The following is a 22,343-nucleotide window of genomic DNA, read 5'->3' on the forward strand; positions in this document are numbered from 1 at the left end:
ACATATAGGCCAGGTCACGAGCTTCCAAACAAGTCTAAAACCGCACGAATCCAATCACTGGAAGCGCTCCAAAGATCAGGCAGAAATTTCAGCATAGTGCCAGCCGAGTGACTTCATAAAATAAAATTATGAAGTATCAAATCCTGGTACATATTAGTCTATATATGGTACATTATACTCTAGTAGTCTAGTTGACTAATATGTACCAATAAACTATAACGTCCCGGTACATATTAGTCTTGACTAAGCCGGACACATTAATATATTAATATATTAATGTATCCGGCTGGTCTATTTCAGTTCTAAATTATTACTATTAAAATAAATGAATTTGAGCTGGTTTAAATTAAATGAACTGGATTGTATAGTTAGTTTGATCCAAAATTAAGTCAGTTCATACTTTATATTAAAAATTTGTTAGAACTAAAGTATAGAAATAAACTAATTTGAGCCATTCAATTATGATTCTTACATACAATATATTTTTTATTTTTATTTTTATCATGAAGACAGAAACCGGGATTACAAGTAAAAGGTAGAAGTATGAATTACAAAAACAATACTAAACTACACGATACAAATTGATCCGACCCCCAAAAGGAGTTGTCCCGTCTGATATTTACCAACTATTCTAGGCGTAACCGCCCATAAAAAGAGGTTCCAACTGATCTATCATCCGTATTTTTCTTTCGTCCGAGGACGCCTGAATACATTGCAAATATATTATTGAAAATCACGTGACACCGTCAAAATCGCCTAGCAATTTTATAGTAAAAGGTCGGCTGGCTAAATAAAAATAAATGTAAAAATGATGGAGAAGCAGGATTTTAAAAAGATGAAAAAAATATGCTTGCCAAGTTCTAATCCATATGTTTTGATATTTAAACTACCCAGTTTCTTTAATCTTTACTATTTACCTATTTGCTAATTTACCTCTTAGTTAATATACTAAATTTTGGATTTCTTTAAATTTTTTATCAAATTTTATAGTTTATTCGTATTACTGTAAAGATGGTAAAGAATATTTAGGCGGTCTAGTTAGATTTAAGTAAAGTTTGCTTGATTGGAACATTAAACTTGACCGATATTGTATAAAACCTTGTGATAAATGGATAAATCTTTGCGGACTATGGGACTATGGCAATTTAACCAAATTATCATAAAAAATGTATATACTGTATATTATATATATGTTTTTTTTTTTAGAAAAAAAAAGACTTTTAAATTTTTTTTTATTATTATTATTGTTAATTCTGTAATTACAATAAAAAAAAGATTAACGTTAATAAGAAGAAATAAATATAAGTTACTTTTTTAAAAAAAAACTCCACAACAGGACAAGAAAAAAAAGCATTTATTTCTTCAGGGTTATATAGTATATATTAAGTAAATATCTAAGGTACAAGGCTATATATGTAAAATATGTATAAACGGTATCTTCTATTTTTTTAAAAAAAAAGGATTTTTTTTTTTTGCCATAAAATTATTATTCACAGAAATAATTCACTATAAAGGAAAAGTAAAAAGAAATTATGGCGAAAAAGAAAAAACCTACATAAAACTTTTTATGTACAAATGAAAAAAAAATGCAAAATGTAATGTAAAATGTATAATGCAATTGTTAATGAATGAAAAAAAAAGGATAATAGTTTAAGTGTGTATTATATATATAAATGTGTAAATGTGTGATAATGCAAAAGTTGAAATTATTTTTTTTTCTTTTTTTCTTTTTTTTTTTATTTCTTATTTGTTATAGGGCAATTCCGGTTTCTGAATAAGAACTCCTTTGACTTTGATTTCCAGTATTTCTACTGGGACTATATTCCTCTATAACGTCATCTATACCATTTGCTACGAACGTGTCTGTGGGATGTACTCTTACCATAGCATATGTTTGTTGATGTGGTAATGGTGAGGAAGGAGTAACATTAATGGATGGAACGGTTTCATCATAAACGGCTAACAAATGATTAATATGACTGACACTACCACCACCAAAACTCATTTGGGGCTGTGATGGTAATGGTGTGGAATATTCTAAGGCCAAATCATCATCTCCTTCAACGTAACGATTTGTTCCAAAATCATCATCATCCTCAATATAACGGTTTGTATCAAAATCATCATTGATATCATCCTCAACATAACGATTTACTCCGAAATCATCATTATCAACATCAATTTCTAAAGTTTCTTGAATTCCTCGATGATGATAAGCAGGAGCAGGTCTTTCATGTAAATCTTCATCAACTTCATTTATAACAGTTCGAGTATCTATACCATCAATATTCATTCTTAAACCAGAAGTGAGATCAAAAGCAGCTTGTTCACTTGGAGTACGATGACCTGTCAAATATAAAATATTTTTCATTCCAGATTTCTTTTCTTTATCAATCATAGCTCTTGGTGGAGGAGTAATTATTTTTGGAGAATCATCTGAAATAGATTGACGAGATCTTGGAGATCTTGGAGTTCTAGGAGTTCTTGGAGTTCTTGGTACAGAATGTTTTCCAAAACTTAATTGACCTTGAAAAGATCTAAGAGTTCCAACATTACCATTAATATTAGAATTATTTCTTGATTGATCATCATTATTTGAAGGAAATAAGCAACAGAAAATTTTATCCAATTTTGCAGCAACAAGCCATCTTTTATAAGTTAAGACAGCTTCTTGACCAGTTCCAAAGAAAATGAATAAAATAAAACCGGAAAGAGGTTTTGCATAATCAACAAAAGTTACACCATGATTTTCACCCGGGAATCTAGTAATGGAGTGCCAATTTCTCTCACTCATATCAAAAGGGACGAAACCTTCCAAAAGATTTGAGAAGGTATTAAGAAGAGCGGCAGGTAAAGCAAATATGAGGTAAGTTACACAGAAAAGGACCAAGCGATAATAATAAGAAGTATTTATCCCAGATTCATTATAAGCCAAAAGGGATTTAATTTCGATACGTTTTTTGATAATAGCGTAAGATGTTAAACCTTTGAAAAAAAAAAAAGGGATTATGATTAATACACGAACGAATATATACTGTATATATATATACAACATTAATAGCTGACACAATCAATACATACCAGCATAATAACATCCAACTATAGCTATTATTGGAGGCCACATATTATCCACGACGAAGAAGAACCAATTTTGTTGATGTACATTAGCACATCCAAGAATAGGACGTATACTATATTTAGCAGTTTGAACTATATAACTTAAACCAGTGAGAATAAAAGGGATTACCACAGTAATTACAAAAGCTATTAAAGCCTGACGTTTTTTAACTTGTACAGTCAAAATAATGGGGGAAGCAACATAAGAGTACATAGTATAAATAGTACAAGTAGCAGAACCCAAGAGACCAAAACCTGCAGCAAGATAAAAAGGGGAAGCAAAAACCAAACACCAAATTTCCGCCTTATCTTCCAAAATTTCATAATCAGGCCATAAAATTGAATTCACGAAAGTTATAAAATTTGCAATCAAGACCCACATAGTCATAAATATAGCACCATAATTTCTAGTTTGTAAATGAAAGATTCCTGGTATAATACAAAGTATTACAGCCAACCCTGTCGAAATAGTGAACATCAAATCACCCATCTTTTATATCATATATATATTATGAGAGTAGAGTATAGTGGAGTTGTTCGTTAAAAGATGTCGTTAAAAAAAGGATTTTAAAAATGAAAGATTATAATTGGAATCCCCGACAAAGTTATTGTTGAATGATAATGTTGAGTAGGAGTAGGAGTTGTATAAAGTTATCTTTTTTTTCTAAGCGCCCGGCCTTTAAGAAGAAGAAATTATATAATGTATTATTAAATTATTATTATTATTAGATAACTTTTTAAAAATACTGTAGTATTTTTTTCTTTTTGATTAAAAAAAAAGGTTTTAAAAGAAAAAAAAAGAAAAAAAAGGTTTTATAAAAAGGGGGGAATATAAAATAATGAGAAATGTCGGAGAACCAAGGAAATAGGAAATAAATTAATAGTAAAGAATCGTGATAATTTAAAATTTAAATTTTTTCTTGAACCAGTCGAATCAACGACTGTCCAAAAAAAATAACCTTTTTACTTTTTCTTCTGAAAAGAATGAAGATAAGAGAGAAAAAAATGAAATGAATGAACAACAGAAGGCTAAATAAGCGTAAAAAAAATTCGAAACACTAAAATTAATTATGGCTAATCTATAATTTAAGAAACTTCCTTTTTTTTTTTTATTTCAATTCTCAAAAAAGCAATAAATAAAGTTGATTAATGTATATATATATGTAATATATATAATATATATAACAAAGACATTAAAAATATATATATGAAATATATAAATTAAAATTTTTAGAGCGCATAGAAAAAAATTTTAATTCATCAAAAGAAAAAAAAAAAGGGAAATAAAGAGTTAATATACATTTTATAATATTTCTTTGTAATGATCGAATTTAAACTAAACGGTTAAAAATATCCAACAAATCATTCCTTGTTTTAAATTACTGTTACCCGAATATGGAAAGCATGCATTGTTTAAATTTGATGATGAAAAAAAAGTCAAATGCAAATTAAAATGTTAAAAATGCCGATCCCGTTACAAGTTTATTTTAATAATTCAACTTCAAATTTTTAAAGTAAAGTATTTAAAAATCTATTACTAATAAAGGAAAGATGTTGTATAAACAAATATAACTTTGTGAGAGTCATAAGGATGCGATATATTAAAATAATTAAATATTTATATATATATATATAATAAATATATAATAAGTATATATAATAAACATATAAATATATAATAAATATATAATAATACATTTTATTATTATTATTATCACAAATTTGTTTAAATTCCTTTAATTAAACTTGTCAATTCATACTGTTTAACAAAAAAGAATTAATACCAATTATAAATGTTTTGAATGTTGTAATTTTTTTAATTAACAATCAATCAAATTCATATTTTTTAATAGAACTAAAAGAGTAATAAAAATTTCTTCCACGTTGATTACAACATAAATATAATATATGTTGTCTTCCATTGTCGGAATGGATCTTCATTGTTAATTTTACAAACGCATTGGTGTAACCCATTTTAAAATTTTTTACCATTCATCGGATTTTGGTTAAAAAAATTTCCCAAATATTAAAATCTTTTCTTCTTTTTAAGGTTGACTTTAATTGTCCCATAAAAAGAAAAGAAATTCCGAAAACATTTCAAGAATATTATTCGGATCATTTTTGTGTATCAAGTGTGTAACCCGTAAGCGGGTAAAGGGTCTGCTAAGTACATTAAGTAATTCAAGTAATACAAGTGTCACTAATCCTAATTGGACTAAAAAAAGGTGAGTACTTTCTTTTGTATTACATTGCTTTTATAAGTTTGGTTGTGAAGGGTTGATTTACCTTCATTCGATTCGTTTTGATGAAAATCATTAAATGTAAAAATGGCGCAAATTTTAAATTGTGGCAAAAAAAAAAAAATTAAATATATTTGTTTTTTTTTCTCTTCTTTTTGATCTCGTAAAATTTTTCATATTTATGTAAACTAAATAAAGTGAATAAATGTGTAAATTTTATTATATTAAGGCGTAAATGATTGTATCGTAATATTTTGAGATCTGACGACTGATAACCGTACATCAATTATTCTGGTTTTTAATCTTGGTTTTTTTTTTTAAACAAAGAGATGATGACGTAGATGGATCAATATATATTAATTATATTATCGTATTTTATATCATATTTCCTTGTATGTATCGTATTGTAATCGTATTGTTTTATTTTGTTATACATTAAATTTCTATAATTTTAATAATTTCCATATTATTTTTAACAAAGAAAGTTTTATATTAATTACTCTTTGTTTCTCGCTGCGCCTTAATATTTAATTGGTTAGTTTTAATCGTATAAAGAATTTCGTTGTTTTTGACAGTTTTTGTCTCTAAGCTAAGCCTTCTCCATTCTTTACATATTTATCTTATGCACTACTTACATTATTAATTGTCGGTCCCCGGAAAATTTTTAACAGTGCAATGTATTATGACATTAAATATCATGTCTCAATGTCTCATGTTTTACTTCCTTTGTTTAATTTAAATGAATTTCTTTGTTCAAAAAGTTCTCCCTTGTCTTTTGTATAAATTGTATCATTATATGTTTAATGTCAATTGAACTTTTTTACGTTTTACTTCAAATTTATTTTCTACTTTTAACCACAAAATGAAATCCAAACTATTGTTTTTATACACATTGGTTTATTTTTTTTGAACTTTTGGTCTATCACGTGACTTGAATTTAATTCGTGTGCGTGTTTTTCGTACAAAATTAATTAAATTAATTGGATGTTTTGTTTTACAACATTTGTTAAAAATATAACTTTTACTCGTTACAATCCTATTAATAAAAAAATTCATTGATAAATGATTCTTTTAAATTGAAGTTGGTCATGCATTTTTGGATTTAATTTATTTAAATTAATAGTAATTTTACCTCTTGATTAATTTGTCATAATTCTTTATATATATATGTATTTATATGCATTTATTAATAAACAAATAAATTACTTTTATTCATTGTTCCGGTGCAAAAAAAGCGAAGGAATCGTGCTATCCATTCTTATGTACTTTGACTTACATATACGATTAATAATTATAGACGCTTCGATTCTTTGTCAATGTTTGAATGGAAAATTCTAATGAATACTATACATTATCAAGTAATTTTAAAATTAAATTTTATATGAATGTATAATACATGTGTATCACCATTTGATTTGTCGATTTTTAATCCTTTTGGATGCCAAGTAATACTTACGATATATAATATATATTTGATTTTCGATTCTAATCCTTTTAGATGCCAAGTAATATTACAAAAACTTACGATATTTGTAGACTCATATAATATATATTCGATTTTCGATCCTAATCCTTTTACAATTATTAACAATTATTAGATGTCAAATAATATTACAAAAACTTACAATATTTGTAGATTCATATAAAATACCCCACTATTTGATTTTCGATTCTAATCCTTTTACAATTATTAGATGACAACATAAACTTACGATATTTGTAGATTCATAATATATGTTTTCAGCAAATAATAATTGGTTTTCAGCATTTACCATGATTTGATGTAAATCCTCTACCTATATATGTATTTTCACACGTTTTTCTGAAATTATATTAATTTCCTTATAAAAGAAATTAAGAAATTGCGCGATGTTAACACTACTCTTGTCACCCGTGTCACATACCTCCCTTTTTCATTTTTTATATATATTTCTGAGAACTTTGTTGTAAAAAATCTATTTTTCACACCCCACTTTAAATGTCACTTGTATTAATTTTGCCCGGCATTACGTAATTTTGTCCAGAGACGAGGCGATGAATAAATTTACTCATTATAAAATTACTTGAAAATATTAAAAATGTAAAATAGTATATTTAATAAATATTAGTTTAAAAAAATTAATTTTGTTTAAAATGTATATATATATTTATATTTACTTATTATTCTTTGATTAATAATTTTCTAAATAATAAACCTAAAATTTTTAATAGTAATTAATACTGAAAATAAATCTCATTAGACTTTAATTTTTTATATTAGATTAAATATTAATAAAATATTTGTATTTTTATAAAAAAAAAAAATTTCGAATTAACTTGCATTAGTTTCCTAAGTTACTTTTTGTTATTCATGATACAAGCAAGATAAATTATTATTATACTAAATTACACTCTTTGACATTCTATAACTATTTGCTGGATTACAAATAAGTCAATGATAAAATTGGGAACTGTGATTGCATCAGGAACTGTTATGGTGTAATCAGTTTTATTTGGGACATTGGTATTTGTAGTGGAATCCAAAACTATTGGAAAGTTCCAAAAAACATCTTCAATTGGAATTGTCATTTGATAAGCAGGAAGGTTCAGATCAGTGCAAGCAGTAGCATTAGTAGTACCATATAGTAAAGTGCTAAAATCTCACTATAATATAGCCAAAGTTATAATTGACTATAAAAAAAATATTAACAGTAGATAAATCTTATTTACAGTTTTGAAAAATATTCTTGGTAAATTTGGATTCATTGATGCTGTAAATCCTAGTAGTACACCATATCCTCCTGGTGCTATTGATGACATATTTTAGCATATCTATAACGTAGTCTAATATTAAAAAAAACTTATAGAGATAAAACTATAAAAAAAAAAATAACAAACTAGATATATCAATATTGACTAATGATCCATTTCTTGATGGCTCCTAATAGCATCAAGTTTGATGCCAAGTATATCTCAAACACATTGTTGTTGCATCCACTTTTCACATCTTATATTCAAGTCAGTAAGGCTTTAAAATTTAGCTATCTCAACAATGATTCTTATATGAGATAAACTCTACATAAGAGTATTAGAAAAGTAACTTAAACAAATAATACATAAACTAAAAAAACTAAAATAACATTTGTATGTATCACTGGGTGGAGGACCAGAGTGTGGAATACCAGGTCTTAGAACATAAGCAGAAGTAGGATATACTGTGATATATACCACCATTTTTTTCCAGTGAGCCAAATTATAGTAAACTATAGAAAAAAAATGTGAATTGATATTACAAGTTAAAGATCAAATATATTAAAAGGAAACCTCTTATATAGTTGATAAAGAACTTTTATCAGACAGTTAGAGTTCTGAACAGGTTGACCAAATTCAGGTAATCTGACAGGTTGACCTGAATTTATCAGGTCAGGTTTAGCAATTGCAATTTAGCATCAGTTCAGGTTGTAACATCAATATAACCTGAATGACCTGTTGACCTGAAACTATAATTTTATATAATATAAGTGATGGTATTATAATTCACTTTTTATATTGGTTTTATATAATAAAAGTAAGTTGCGGTATTAAAATTCACTTTTTTATATTGATTTTATATAATAAAAGTGAGTTGTGGTATCAGAATTCACTTTTTTTATATTGATTTTATATAGTTGTGGTATTGCGATTCACCTTTTCATACGATTTTAATATAAAAAAAGTGGATCGCAATATTTTCAAAAAAATGTTTTGCATTATTTTTTTTTGATATTTTAATAAAAATCCTGAAAATTTTCAGGTTTCAATTCAGGTCAAGTCAAACAGATAATCTGATATAACCTCCACACCGTACCTGACCTTGAAAAATTTCTTTTAGGTCAGGTTTATTCAATTAAGCATCGATCCCTGATCTGATTCATTTGGAACTTTAAATTCAGAATAGTGGTTGGGCGTAGTACCTCTCATTAAGCCTGATTATAGTGAAATTACAAGTTTAATTCTACTGATCACAGAAATAAAACAAATTTTACTGCAGATGCTAATACCAATAGTGTAAAGATACAAAAGTTAGTGTAGTTGAACTGCATCATGGTGAATTAATACATATTACACCATTATTTGGAACCTTAAAGTAATCCATTAATTTTGACATAACAGCTTGACGATCTATCTGTATAGAACATTTCTATAATACAGTCAGATCTCTATATAGTCACCTAATCAGTTCTGCAAAAATCGGTGACTATATAGAAGCTTTTGATATGCTGTGATTATACAAAGGTTTTTTTTATATAATAATTATATATATTAGTACTTCCCAAAGGTGTGATTATATAGAGAAATTTTATATGATATGAGTCATATGACTATATAGAGTGTGATTATATAGAGGTCTGACTGTATATATATTTTTGTTTTTCCAATAAAATTTATATCCAGTCAACTTATTGCAATAAACAAAGGTGTTATGATACTCTTCCATTAAAACGTTATTTCCAATTCAAAATGGCAAACTTGAAAACTATACAGATCAAAAGTGAGCAGACCTTAAAGAACATGCATAAGTCATACTTACTTTTTTTCTTTCAAAGAAAACTCTGGAAGTCTGGAATAGAGCTCCAAAAATGACTTGCATAAACTCGCATTTTTGACTCACATAATTGTAAATTTTCGTTTAATTATATTCTAACTTAATAAAAAGTACTTTAAAATTAAGGTTTTTGACTTGTGACTCGACTCAACTCGACTCATTAGGAGCTCTAGTCTGGGATAGTTATAAACTAAATTATCAGTTACTACTGTGAATTCAAACTTGAAAAGGAAGATATTTTGAAAAGGTAGGTTTCAAGATGAAAATGATTAATCAATCTGGTTAATATATTGATTAATCAGTGACTTAGAATTGGCTTAGATGTTATATAAAATCTGATTAGCCGATTATTCCATGATTTGAGAAACTACAAACCAATATAATTAATTCCCATATATAAATCTAATATTTTATTATAATATACTTATTACAAACTGTTATAATTCACTAATAATAATATAAAACTGCAAATTATTATTTTATTACTTAAACTCTTATAAAGATGAATTTATATAATATAGCCTACTTTAAGCTTTATTTATCTAATTATAATAAAACATATAAAAGTATTGTTCTCTTTAAAAAAGAAACATGATAATAAAACATCAAAAATATGATGCTTTTATATTTGTGATTTATTTAGAAAAATACTTGAAGAATACCTAGAAATTTTTTTTAAAAATATATTATTCAAATATCCCTATAAAAAAATTCCAAAAAAATCTTCAATAAATAATCATTTTTCTAGATTTTATTTTAAAGAAATTCAGACATGTGATTATTTTTCTGAAAAATTTTTATAGGGTATATGCAAGATTTTATAATATTGAAAGGTTTCTTCCTTCTGAAATAAAAATAAATTATATATATTGTATTATATACAACTCTTTAGTATTCATTCTTAAAAAAGATATATTTTACTATACAAATAATAACTTGAAAAGGTGTATTAATAGAGTTATAGAGATGCTATTTCAAATAAATATATAAAAAGAAAAGAAATTCTTCAATCTATTATTTTAAGGAAAAATCATATCTAACAATATGAATAATACATATTATAATAAGAAAAAACTAAAATAAATCATCTTTAACTGGAACTATAATCCAATTTTTTTTACATTCAAAAAAGAATAAATTGATATTAATATTATATTTATATAATAATTATACAATTAGCTATAAAATTAATAGTAAAAAATACTATACAAAAGAAATATAAAAAAAGGATAAATTACATAATGACTTTACTACTTATTTATTAATAATTTCTTTATTACCACTAAAACCTATTGCATTAATATAATGTAGTGCAAGTAATACAAGTATATCTGAGATTTTCTTTTTTAATTTATAGCTTTAAAAGAAATTAGTAAATATTATAAAAAAAAACTTGAAATATAAGTAAATGAATTTAAAAGATGGTAAAAAATAATAGTACTTTAACAAAAAAAAGTTATAACTTTTTATAATAAAAAATTTATATAGTATATTGGTTATTATACTTTATGCAAGTAGTTTGTGTTCAATTATATAAATAATTAAGTACTTTACTTTATTATAATACATATAAATAGATATATATAATAAAATAAATGTTTTTTGATTCTTATTAAAGTATATATAATGTAATAAATAATATATTATAAATTATTTGTATAACTATTACTTATATAATAAAATATAATATTTATATTTACTTTAGAGAAATAAGCTATTTCTATTACATTTTAACCAAAAGATATTTATATAATATTATTAGATTTTATTATTGAATGATTAAAGGCTGATTGTCTCTGAACTATAAAAACGAAGTTTGCTTTATAGTTTGGACTCTTACTGTACTTAATGTACTGTGCTGAAATGTTTAGTTAAAATGACTAGGATGCATCCAACCTAGTATGGTTATATGGGAGTATGGGAGGATAGTTATTCTACCTTTGCTTATAGAGTGAGTTAAATGCTTCATACTGTGCCCTGATGTGTTCCTTGGTCAACTACCATAAGGTGGTTAGAGGATTTGTTATCTGGTTCACTTTAGCATTTAGAAAGTACTCTAAAAAGTATTAAAAAAAAAAAAAATTATTGAATGATTAAACAAATAAAATAAAAAAAAATTATATACATTATCTTTAATATCTTTTTAAATGTTAAAATCTTTAATATATATTCTATATATTTTTATTTCTAATATAAAAATTTAGCATAAAAATTTATTGTATATTATTTTGATTTTTAATATGAATTTAAGTTTAAAAAAATATGATTGAAAAAATTGCAAAATATTATAGTAAAAAGTTATTGAAATTTACATTATTTTTTTTAGCAATTTTTTAATATTATATGATAGTAGTCATCTATAAACAACAATTATGAACAATAGTTCAAAATTTGAAATTTTATTTATTTATATTGTATAACCTATTTTTTAAAGTACTTTTAAAATATTAATTACTGCATGAGCGGTAAAATTTTTTTTTAAACATATTACATAGAATTCTTGTAAATTTCTATGGAATTTTTGTAAAATCCATAAAAATTACATAAAAACTAATCTGAAATTTTATATTTTTATTATTGCTACTTAATAAAATTATTCAATTTTAACCCATAATATTAATTAAAATTCTTATTAAATTCTATAAAATAATCCAATAGAAATGTTCAGTACATGTTGTTCTATTATCTTATTGGTTTAGTTTTTTCTTCTTACTATTCAATGCAATTTACTGGATCAAAAGTTAGCAAACTACCTGATTGGTAAATGGTAACATTATTTGGCGAAAATACCAATTAGTCACAATTATTCATCAATCGATTACCTAATTGGTGATCGATCAGTGATTAATTGATGCCTAATTTTTCACTTTTCAACCTGTGAAATTCTAAAACTATAATTTGTAATTCCAGTCAAATTCAAAATTCTGAAATTTCAGCCAAAATGCTAAAATTAAATATGTAATTCAGCCAGAATTATACATTTAACTTTGGTAGGAATTATTGAATTTTCTAAAAAAATTTAGGTTACACAAAATCAAATTAATCTTCTATATATTAAAAAACACTGCAATCACGTGGGCGTTATGGCGTTATGTTTAGATTAACCATATAAATAAGTCATTTGAATTGTGTAACCCTACTCCTATTCGTCGCCAATATTACACAAGACCAAAAAAGGAAATTTTATTTCTGGCGGAAAACTGAAATTTGGGTTACACAGGATTCCATAAAAGGAATTGTTGGTTACGCAAATTTCCAAAAAAAGGAAATTTTGTCTTGTTACTTTTCAGAGAAATTAAAAAAATTGGGTTGCTTAAATTTCCAAAAAAGGAAATTCTTTGCAGATCTTTTAATTCTGGCCGGAATTACATATTAACTGTTGTCGTAAACAACAGGTGAACACTAGTTTCTATAAAAATTGATTTTGTGAAATAGTTATTACCAAAAAAAAATAATAATTAACATATCTGTTTTAGCTGGAATTTAAAATTATGAATTAATTCTAGCCGGCATTATGAATTTGGCTGAAATTATTAGTATAATCAAATCTGAAATCTAAATTAAATCTATCAAATACAATCTCAGATTTTGAATAAACCTAATCTGAATCTGATCTGATTTGATTTAAAGCTAATCTGACTTGTTCAAATCAAATTTTTTTGATCTGAATTTAAACTATAGATTAAATTCATCTGATTTGATCTGAATCTGATAAATCAGATTTAGATCAAATCTAATCAGATCAGATTTTTTCAAAGCATTAATTTTCAAAATATTAGAATTTTAAAAACAGTATCTTTTTAAAGAAGAATGTATTATTTAATAATAATCTTTTTATTTGTAAAATAAAGAAAAGCCTTTTACTTCAAAATAAATTAAATATAATATAAATAAACTAAAAGAAAAATCTGCAGTAATTAGTATTACTTTTTTTTATATTATTAGTTAAAATAAAATAATTCAGCTTAAATTTAATTAGATTAAATATAAATTAAATAAATATTACAAATTATAATTACTATAATTTTACTTTTAATATTTAATGTAAAAACTAAACTGAAAAAACTAAAGGGTTTTAGTAAATTAATGAAATATTAAAATAGTGAAACTTTGCTAAAACTATATAAAATCTTATTAAAAAGTTAGTGAACTTTCCAAAAAAAATGAAACCTGACAAAACTTATTATAAATGCTAAAACTGCTAAAACCTTGTTAAATTTATAATAAAATTATCATAGTAAATCTTGAAAAAACTAATTGTAGAATTTTGGAGAATTTAGATAACTTATTCAAATTTAAACATATTTACATAGCTAATTAAATTAATTAAAAATTTTTAAATCATAATTATATATACATATCGGCGGGTTTGTTTCATTACCTATAATTATTGAATTTTGTTATATGAATAAAAATAAATGTTGCGAAGTTAATGCTTAGTATGATGTGCATATAATCCTAAAAAAAAAATTTAAATTTGTCGCAATTTTATTTCCAGCCAGAATTAACATAATTCGGCTGAACTTAATTCTGGCCAAAACTTTATAATATTATTTGCGACGGAAAAAAAGAATACAAAAGAATATGTATTCCGTAAAATATATGTTGCGTCGTGCTGCGGTCTTTGATAATATTAATGGGTTAACATTAAGTGTAAATAAAAAATTGATCATCCAATTGCAAAATTGGTTCATATAAACAAAACATGACGACATAATACATATACAATTTAAGAATCATGTGTAAGTTTGTATCACACTTGATTTCAAAAAAAAATTTTTCTAACGCTAATTTCAAAATAACAAAATGGAAGAAGATAGCACTTATCCAACAAGTCGTTTTATTAAACTTTATGATAAAAAAAGAACTTTCTATTACAAAATCATAAAAGAGGGAACATATCCTCTTACCAATCAACTTCATTACACCAGAAATCCAAAACATCCAATTCCTCACAATTATATTGTTGAAACTCAATATGGAAAAGCAAACCATATTGTAAAATGTTCAATTAATTATGTGGAAGGAAAACCTTTATTTAAAGTCAACTTTGGAGAAAATTTTGCGAAAGAAGTACATTCTTTAGAATCTTCAACAGAAGCCGCCTGTAAATATTATCAGGTATATTTGATGAATTTTTTTATTATCAAATGTTAAATATGAATGCTAAAACAAATAATTAGGAGTTCAAAGAAGCTACTAATAAAGGAAAAATATCTGGCCCTCTACTTTTTGGTCTCAAGTTACTTAGTGTTGAACGAGTGTATAAGTCAGTGACATTAAAAATTCAACCTTTTAGTGAACTTAGCAACACCACAAGATGCCGAAAGATGCTATGCTTATCACAATGTATTTTGGATGCTGTTGAAGAAGAAAAGGAAAACATGTTCCATCCAACTGACCAAATAAAACTTAAGCAAGTAAAATTTGAATCTTATAATGATTTATATGATATTAATTTTGAGCAGTTAAATATAATGGGAGAAATAAAAAGAATTGAGGCAGTAGTTAAATCTTTAGACAGAAATCATATTTCAAGAGAGGCATATCGATCTTTAGCACGAATTGAACATAGTATACCACGTGAAGAGGCAGTATCAACTACACGACAAAGAATCAATATAGAAATGAGAAAAAATATTCCATTAACTCTTGTTGATTTATTACAACCACCTATTTTTGAGCCAATTACAGAATAGCCTCATATTACTGATAATGCAGTTATTACAAATATGTTAGAATCAATTGGTAAAGGAGGACAACGGCGTATTACAAATATTCTCAATTACATTGTACCGTTATATATAGAACGAGGAATCTTAACTCCTGAGACATCAACTTTATACATTAGAATTTCAGGTGATGGACGCAATGTTGGTCGCAAGGTTAAACATGTTATGGTAACAATAACATTATTAAATGACCTTAATGGTTTACAAAAACCAGATAACAATTATACATTAGTCTTATATCCAGGAGCTGAATCATATGAATCTCTTAAAAATGCCCTAACTCCTTTAATTTCTGACTTGTCTATATTAAAAGAAAAAGGATTTGATCAAATAGGAGGTAATCACTGGCCGGTTGAACTATTTTTTAGTTCAGACTGGAAATTTCTATCAATATGTCTAGGAATAAAAGCCGCTAACGCTCAACATTTCTGTCCATGGTGTGATTGTAGTAAAGATGAAATTAACACTACAACAAAAACAATAAATAAGTCAATGGATGAGATTAAAGATAATTATAATCAAATTAATGGTCATATTAAAAAACCACTATTTTATATGATACCTTTACAAAACTGGGTATGTGACGAATTACATGTTTTTTTACGAATAACAGACAGATTATGGGAATTGATACTTTCTGATCTTCGTCGTAAAACAACAAATGAAGAAATTTGGAAAGAAAAAATATTATTAGAAATGCAGAGACTTAAGATAACATTTCAATTTTGGCGTGAAAAAAATAGTAACAATCTATCATATACTTCCCTTATGGGACCAGACAAGTTAAAAATCCTGAAAGAATTTAATCTTATTGCCATTTTTCAGTCAATAGAAAGAGCTATACAAATCCAAGAATTATGGAATCAATTTAATGAACTGTATATCTTGATGCAAAACATGCAAACTACAGGTGAAACTTTTCGTTATAAGGCTCAAACTTGGCTAAATGCATTTTTAGCTCCTTCTAAAGGTCATCCCAACAGGAGTAATTTTGTTAGAAGAATGTATTGAATTCAAGATGTAACTCCCTATATTCATGTATTGGTTAATCATGTAGCAGAGTTTATTGAAATTCATCATGAGTTTGGATTAACTGCTTTTTCATGTTCAGCGGTGGAAAAGAAAAACCACATGCAAGTGTGCCTTTATTTTCGAAACACATTAAAAGATGGGGACACGAGAATTCACGAAAATCTGCAATTGTAGAAATGTTAGAACATGAAAATCGGCAATTATATTTTGCGTTAAACGAAGTACCAAATTTTTTTGAAAAACCAAAAAAATACAGAATAATTTAGTCTAATAATTAATTTCGTAGTTTTTTTTATTTAAATAAAGAGAAGATCACAATAATAACTGACATATATTTACAACAAGATGATTTTTTTATTTATTTGTATATGCAAAATTGATTTATTTCTATAAAAAAAATCTATATTTGACATTGATCCAAAAAAAAATGAAATTGGACGGATCCCGCCTCAAACTTATGATTTTCTTTGTCTTTACCACCCGTCATTTGCCATTTTACAGTCATTTCCCCATTAGCTGATAATTTCATTTTAGTTTTTTGTTTGTGATTATCATCTCCATTCTCAGGTATATACAAACGAACAAAACTCAATTGCCCCTTTCCATAATTACGTTCTCCCCACTTCTCATCATCTAATATTTGCCCAATTTCATCAAATGCATTTTCCCCCTTGAAACTACAAAAATAAAAAGATCCACATGGAGAATAACGCATTATATGATCTTTGAAAACACCAACAAAAGCATTTTCACTACAATGTAATGAAAAGGTTTGTTCTCCAACTGCAGTATAATTGTTCCTAAGTCACTTTTGTAGCTCCTTAATTATAGCGCTTTTTAAATGGGAGAGTTCTGAATTAAAAATTTGTTGAATATGTGATGGAAGTTTATTGTAAGATATATGTTTTAGTGTCTCATGTCGTTGTAACCCTGAACGAGTTTTAAACCCTTTGGTACGCCTTGTACAGATTGAACAATAGAACTTAGCCGGATCTCGAATCATAGGCATCTAAAATAATAAAATTTTATGAGAAAAAAAATAACCAAAAATATGAAAAATAACTATTTGTACAGTTTTGCAAGTTCGAAAAAAAAAATCAGCTGGTTTTAGAGCAAAATACATACCGGGTTAGGTCGGATGGGTTGTTAGGTGGTCGGATGGGTTGAGTGCGCGCTTTTTTTTTAAGTTTTTTTGTTTTTGCGTGGTGCGAATTAAGAAAAATTCTTTTTGATTGATCTGCACACTCACCTGATACAAGATAACTTACATGCAGATCAGTTTTGATACACAAAAAATTTTAATGCAGCATTATGTCAATTTTACTGCGTGAACTAAATCCGCCCATATGAAACCTCTAAGAAATCATTTTCTATAAATTTTATTTTATTTTCATGTTTATTTTCTTCTAGATAAAATAAAGAAAAATAATTATTTTGAATTTTTTGATAAATATAAAAGATATGTTCTAGATTAGAGTTCCGTACGGGTTAGATTGGGTCAGGTTACCTGGTTAATCTGACCCAAAATTTTTTTTCAGGTCAGGTCAGGTCAGGTAAACTGTTCTGACCTGACCTGACCTATTTGACCTGAAAATATTTAAGTCACTTTGGGTAACTCAGGTTACCTGAAGTTTTATTATTAAACTGAATATTTCAAGTAAAAAAAACATTTTGTAACATTTTTTTTTATTAAATATACAAAAAACGCTGAGTTTGACGTTAAAAAATGATTTTTTTTAATTTTTATTGAAAAAACGTTAGGTTCTGGCATTTTACTTTTTGTTTTATATATAAAACCACCAAAACTATTAATTCCAGCATTTTTTTTGATTTTACATGTAAAAATGCCAGAATCATTAGTTTCAGCATTTTTTTTATTTTACATGTAAAAACTCTGAAACTATTAATTTTGGTGTTTTTTTTTGATTTTACATGTAAAAACGCCAGAATCATTAGTTCTGGTATTTTTCTTTTTGATTTTACATGTAAAAATGCTGAAACTGATAGTTTTGGCATTTTTTTTTCAATTTTACATGTAAAAATGCTGGAATCATTAGTTCTGGCATTTTCATTTTGATTTTACATGTAAAAATGCTGAAACTGATAGTTTCAGCATTTTTTTTGATTTTACATGTAAAAATGCCAGAATCATTAGTTCCGGCATTTTTCTTTTTGATTTTACATGTAAAAATACTAGAATCATTAGTTCTGGCATTTTTCTTTTTGATTTTACATGTAAAAACGCTAAAACTATTAGTTTCAGCATTTTTTTTTCAATTTTACATGTAAAAATGCTGGAATCATTAGTTCCAGCATTTTTCCTTTTGATTTTATATACAAAAATGCCAGAACTATTAGTTTTGGCATTTTTTAATTTATTTGACCCAAATATATGTCAGATCAACGGGTTGGATCAGGTATCGACTAGCATTGACCTGATCCGTATCAGGTTATGAATTTGATGACCTGACCTGAATATTTCAAGTCAACCTGTTGGGTCATCTGATCTGTTGGGTCAGGTTGCAGAGCTCTATTCTAGATGCTTTATCTAAACAAATAAATAAAACTTTCAAAATTAGCAGTAAATTGAACTGTATTATTTATTCATTCATCATAATATAATTTGTATTAATATATTATTAAAAATTCAATATACCTTACATTTTACAAAAATATACTGTATATTAATATAATTTTTATATAATAATATTTTTGCTATATTAAGTAAACTAATTAACTTTGCCTTATTTTTAGTTTTTTAATTCAATTTAAATGAAAATTAAGATAAGCTTTTGTATTGTAATAATTGGTCAATATAAACGTGATGATAATTATTTTAGTTAATTAAAATTAAAAATCAAAAAACTTAACATGATCAAAAATTGTTAAAATTAAAGATTCATCTTAAGAAAGCTAATTCTGTATTAATATCAAAGGTAAATTCAGTAAATATGTAGCAAATCAAAGAATCTTTAAGTTTTAAATAATTATATTTCTATACAAATGAATATAACTATACAAGTTTATAAATTTACTTGAAATAATTTAACAATAGACATATAATATAAAAATTATCTGAAACATTTGAAAGATATAATAAATTTACCAAATAGTTTAAAGTAGTATAATACTAAAATTATAACAATTTCTTTTCTTTATTAGTTAAGCATGACTCTCTTTAAATCTAAAAGTACAACTAATATTATAATTTTAATAAAAGGCTATTTATCACATTTAGCCAGAAATTATTTTGATATAGAATTATTATAGAATTAAAAAACTAAAATATATTAATTCTAATGCAAAATTTCAAATACAAATAAAGCTTATTGCTATGAATTATTGGTTTAACTATGATATTATTGCAATCTTGATTAATTTAAATAATTCTTGGAAGTGAGTTTTTCTAAAAAAAGAAATACCAGCTGTATATTCTTATAAGTCAAATTTACTTGAAGTTACATTTAAAACACTTCAATAACTTGTAAACACAGAACTGATAGAAGTTAATTATACTAACAATATTAGAAATATAGTTGATAGATTTAATAATAATAGTCCACTTATGAAAAGAAAAAAAAAGGTAAATATGTTTAATGTGCAAATTAATAATATAACAAATTTTAATAATTTTGCTAATATAATGCTTAATATGAAAATAAAGTTAAAGTTAATTGATAAAAAGTATTTAAAAGAGGTATTTTGCCTTTAAGATAAAAGCAGAAACATTATATTATATTTCATATAAGTTGATTTATCTACCTTTAATTAAAATATTGATTTTATTACATTTTTATTATATATAATATACAGTAAATTGGAGTGAATATTAAAAATTCTTATTTAAGATCTGATCTGCCTATGATTCACAGAAAATTACTATATAAATTCAGGAGAAATTATTGCAAAAAATAAACTAAATTACCAAGTTATGTGATGAAACTTAAAAATGCTAAAAAAAATATCAAGAAAAAAATTTTCATATAATAACTCACAATAAATGCTAAAATCTGACACCTACCATATTTTAAATATTTATTATTTAGTAAAAATTGCTTATGAAAATTACTCAAATATTATTGTCAAAATGATGGTTTTTTGGCTAAAAATAAGTGTAACTAACATACAAATAGAAAAGATCTTAAAATGAAAAATTTAACCTAAAATAATCTATCTGCTATATAAATTCTTCTAAAAAGCCATTATTACCTATTATTCTGGTAATTGTATGCTATTTTTTTTATATTATTGTTATAACACTTTCAAAAAACTAATAATAAATTGAAACTAACGCTAAAAGTTTGTGTAATGCACTCAGATTGAAAAACTAAATAAGAATACATATACCAAAACTTTCATTATTTGAAATTAATTTATGGGTTACTCCTTATACAGATGGTGCCCAAAATTATCCGGCCACTTTTCAAATTTGAAAAACTTATATATGTTAAATATGATGAAAATAAAAATTTAAGTTTAAAATATTTATTATGCCTTCCTTTATTGAATTTTACAAAAATTTAATAATTGATTCTATTTCCATTTGCGGAAATAACTGCATCAACCCTCCGAGGCATACTTTTGATTAGTTTTCTATAATATTCAGGAGGAATGTCATTCCACGCATCTGTAACATACTCCATAAGCACACTAATGCTGATGTGCGGGTGAACGACATCGAATCATCATCTTCATTTCAGCCCAAATATTTTCTATAGGATTAATATCTGGTGACTAAGCTGGCCAGTCAAGAGTCACAATCCCAGCATTTTCACGTGCGGCCATTGCAACTCTTGAACGGTGTGGCGCAGCATTATCCTCCCCCGAAAGATTCCATTACCCTGTGGAAAATGTGTATGCAAGGTAGGTACAACAAAATCATTAATAACTTGAGCATGCGTTTGGCCAGTAACTGAACCATTTAATGGAACAATTGGCCCAAGGCCGCTCCAGGAAAAACACCTCCAAAACATTTTGCTAGGACTGTGTTTCACAGTAACTGAAATACAATTAGGATTTAACTCCTCCCCAGGTTCACGCCATACCATCCCCTGCCGACCCTGTTGAAATTGAGTAAAGGTGTTTTCATCTGAAAATAGGACTCTTTTCCATTTTCTTTCAGTCCAATTTTCATGTTCATAAGCCCACTCAAGCCGAGCCTGACAATGTGCTTCTGTCATTGCAGGTTTACGACGAGGAACACAGGCTGTAAGTCCAACTTTCTTAAGGTTTCGGCGTATAGTATTACGAGAAATAGGTTGCTTTGTTTGGGCTGTCCAAGTGGTCGCAATTTTTTTTGAACAAAGTCGATGATTTTCATTGTTTTCTTTAATGAAGGACTTAAGTTTTTGTTGAGCTGGTGAGTTAAGAAGTGGTGGACGCCCAGTTTGTTTTTTTGGTGTTAAAGAGTGAGTTTTACGAAGGCGTTTAAGTATGTCATTAACTGTTGTTTTCCCACACCCCAGTTGTTTGGCAATTGTGCGACTTGAATGTCCACAATTGTGACCGTAAACAATTGCGCCACGAGTTTTTGGGGTAAGTGGTTTCATTTTTCCGGAAAGTTCCAGAAGAAATGTGGCGCAGAGGATTGTTCATTGTAATTATAAATACAAAATTATTGTTTGTTTACATCATAATAACACGTGATGATCAGCATAA

The 22,343-nt window shown here is 26.0% G+C and overlaps 4 protein-coding genes across 4 annotated transcripts; 2 read left to right on the top strand and 2 right to left on the bottom strand.

The window, feature by feature from the left end:
- Nucleotides 1-1,232: 1,232 nt before the first annotated feature.
- OCT59_005645 (uncharacterized protein) lies at nucleotides 1,233-4,108 on the bottom strand. Its single transcript, XM_025317545.2, has 2 exons — nucleotides 3,082-4,108; nucleotides 1,233-2,985 (listed from the first exon to the last, which is right to left on the bottom strand). Exons 1-2 carry the CDS (start codon nucleotides 3,605-3,607, stop codon nucleotides 1,751-1,753), a joined length of 1,761 nt encoding a protein of 586 aa, XP_025178006.1. The 5' UTR covers nucleotides 3,608-4,108; the 3' UTR covers nucleotides 1,233-1,750.
- Nucleotides 4,109-14,727: 10,619 nt separating this feature from the next.
- OCT59_005646 (uncharacterized protein) lies at nucleotides 14,728-15,620 on the top strand (the record flags this gene model as incomplete). The annotated part of the gene is made up of 2 exons (XM_066138486.1): nucleotides 14,728-15,042; nucleotides 15,105-15,620. The coding sequence occupies 2 exons, from the start codon at nucleotides 14,728-14,730 to the stop codon at nucleotides 15,618-15,620; spliced, it is 831 nt and encodes a 276-aa protein (XP_065997607.1).
- Nucleotides 15,621-15,653: 33 nt separating this feature from the next.
- On the top strand, nucleotides 15,654-16,664 carry OCT59_005647 (uncharacterized protein; the record flags this gene model as incomplete). Its single annotated transcript, XM_066138487.1, has 2 exons — nucleotides 15,654-15,990; nucleotides 16,054-16,664. The coding sequence occupies 2 exons, from the start codon at nucleotides 15,654-15,656 to the stop codon at nucleotides 16,662-16,664; spliced, it is 948 nt and encodes a 315-aa protein (XP_065997608.1).
- A 421-nt stretch (nucleotides 16,665-17,085) lies between these two features.
- Nucleotides 17,086-17,400, bottom strand: OCT59_005648 (uncharacterized protein; the record flags this gene model as incomplete). The annotated part of the gene is made up of 1 exon (XM_066138488.1): nucleotides 17,086-17,400. The coding sequence occupies one exon, from the start codon at nucleotides 17,398-17,400 to the stop codon at nucleotides 17,086-17,088; it is 315 nt and encodes a 104-aa protein (XP_065997609.1).
- Between the last annotated feature and the right edge of the window lie 4,943 nt (nucleotides 17,401-22,343).

Source organism: Rhizophagus irregularis, chromosome 13 (genome assembly GCF_026210795.1).
Source record: "Rhizophagus irregularis chromosome 13, complete sequence".
Taxonomy (NCBI): Eukaryota; Fungi; Glomeromycota; class Glomeromycetes; order Glomerales; family Glomeraceae; genus Rhizophagus; species Rhizophagus irregularis.

Excerpts from the sequence above, each read along its gene's own strand:
- OCT59_005645 (XM_025317545.2), bottom strand. The coding sequence starts at position 3,607 with ATGGGTGATTTGATGTTCACTATTTCGACAGGGTTGGCTGTAATACTT. Across the intron at positions 2,986-3,081 it reads AGTTGGATGTTATTATGCTG|GTTTAACATCTTACGCTATT; the intron begins GTATGTATTGAT and ends TTTTTTTCAAAG.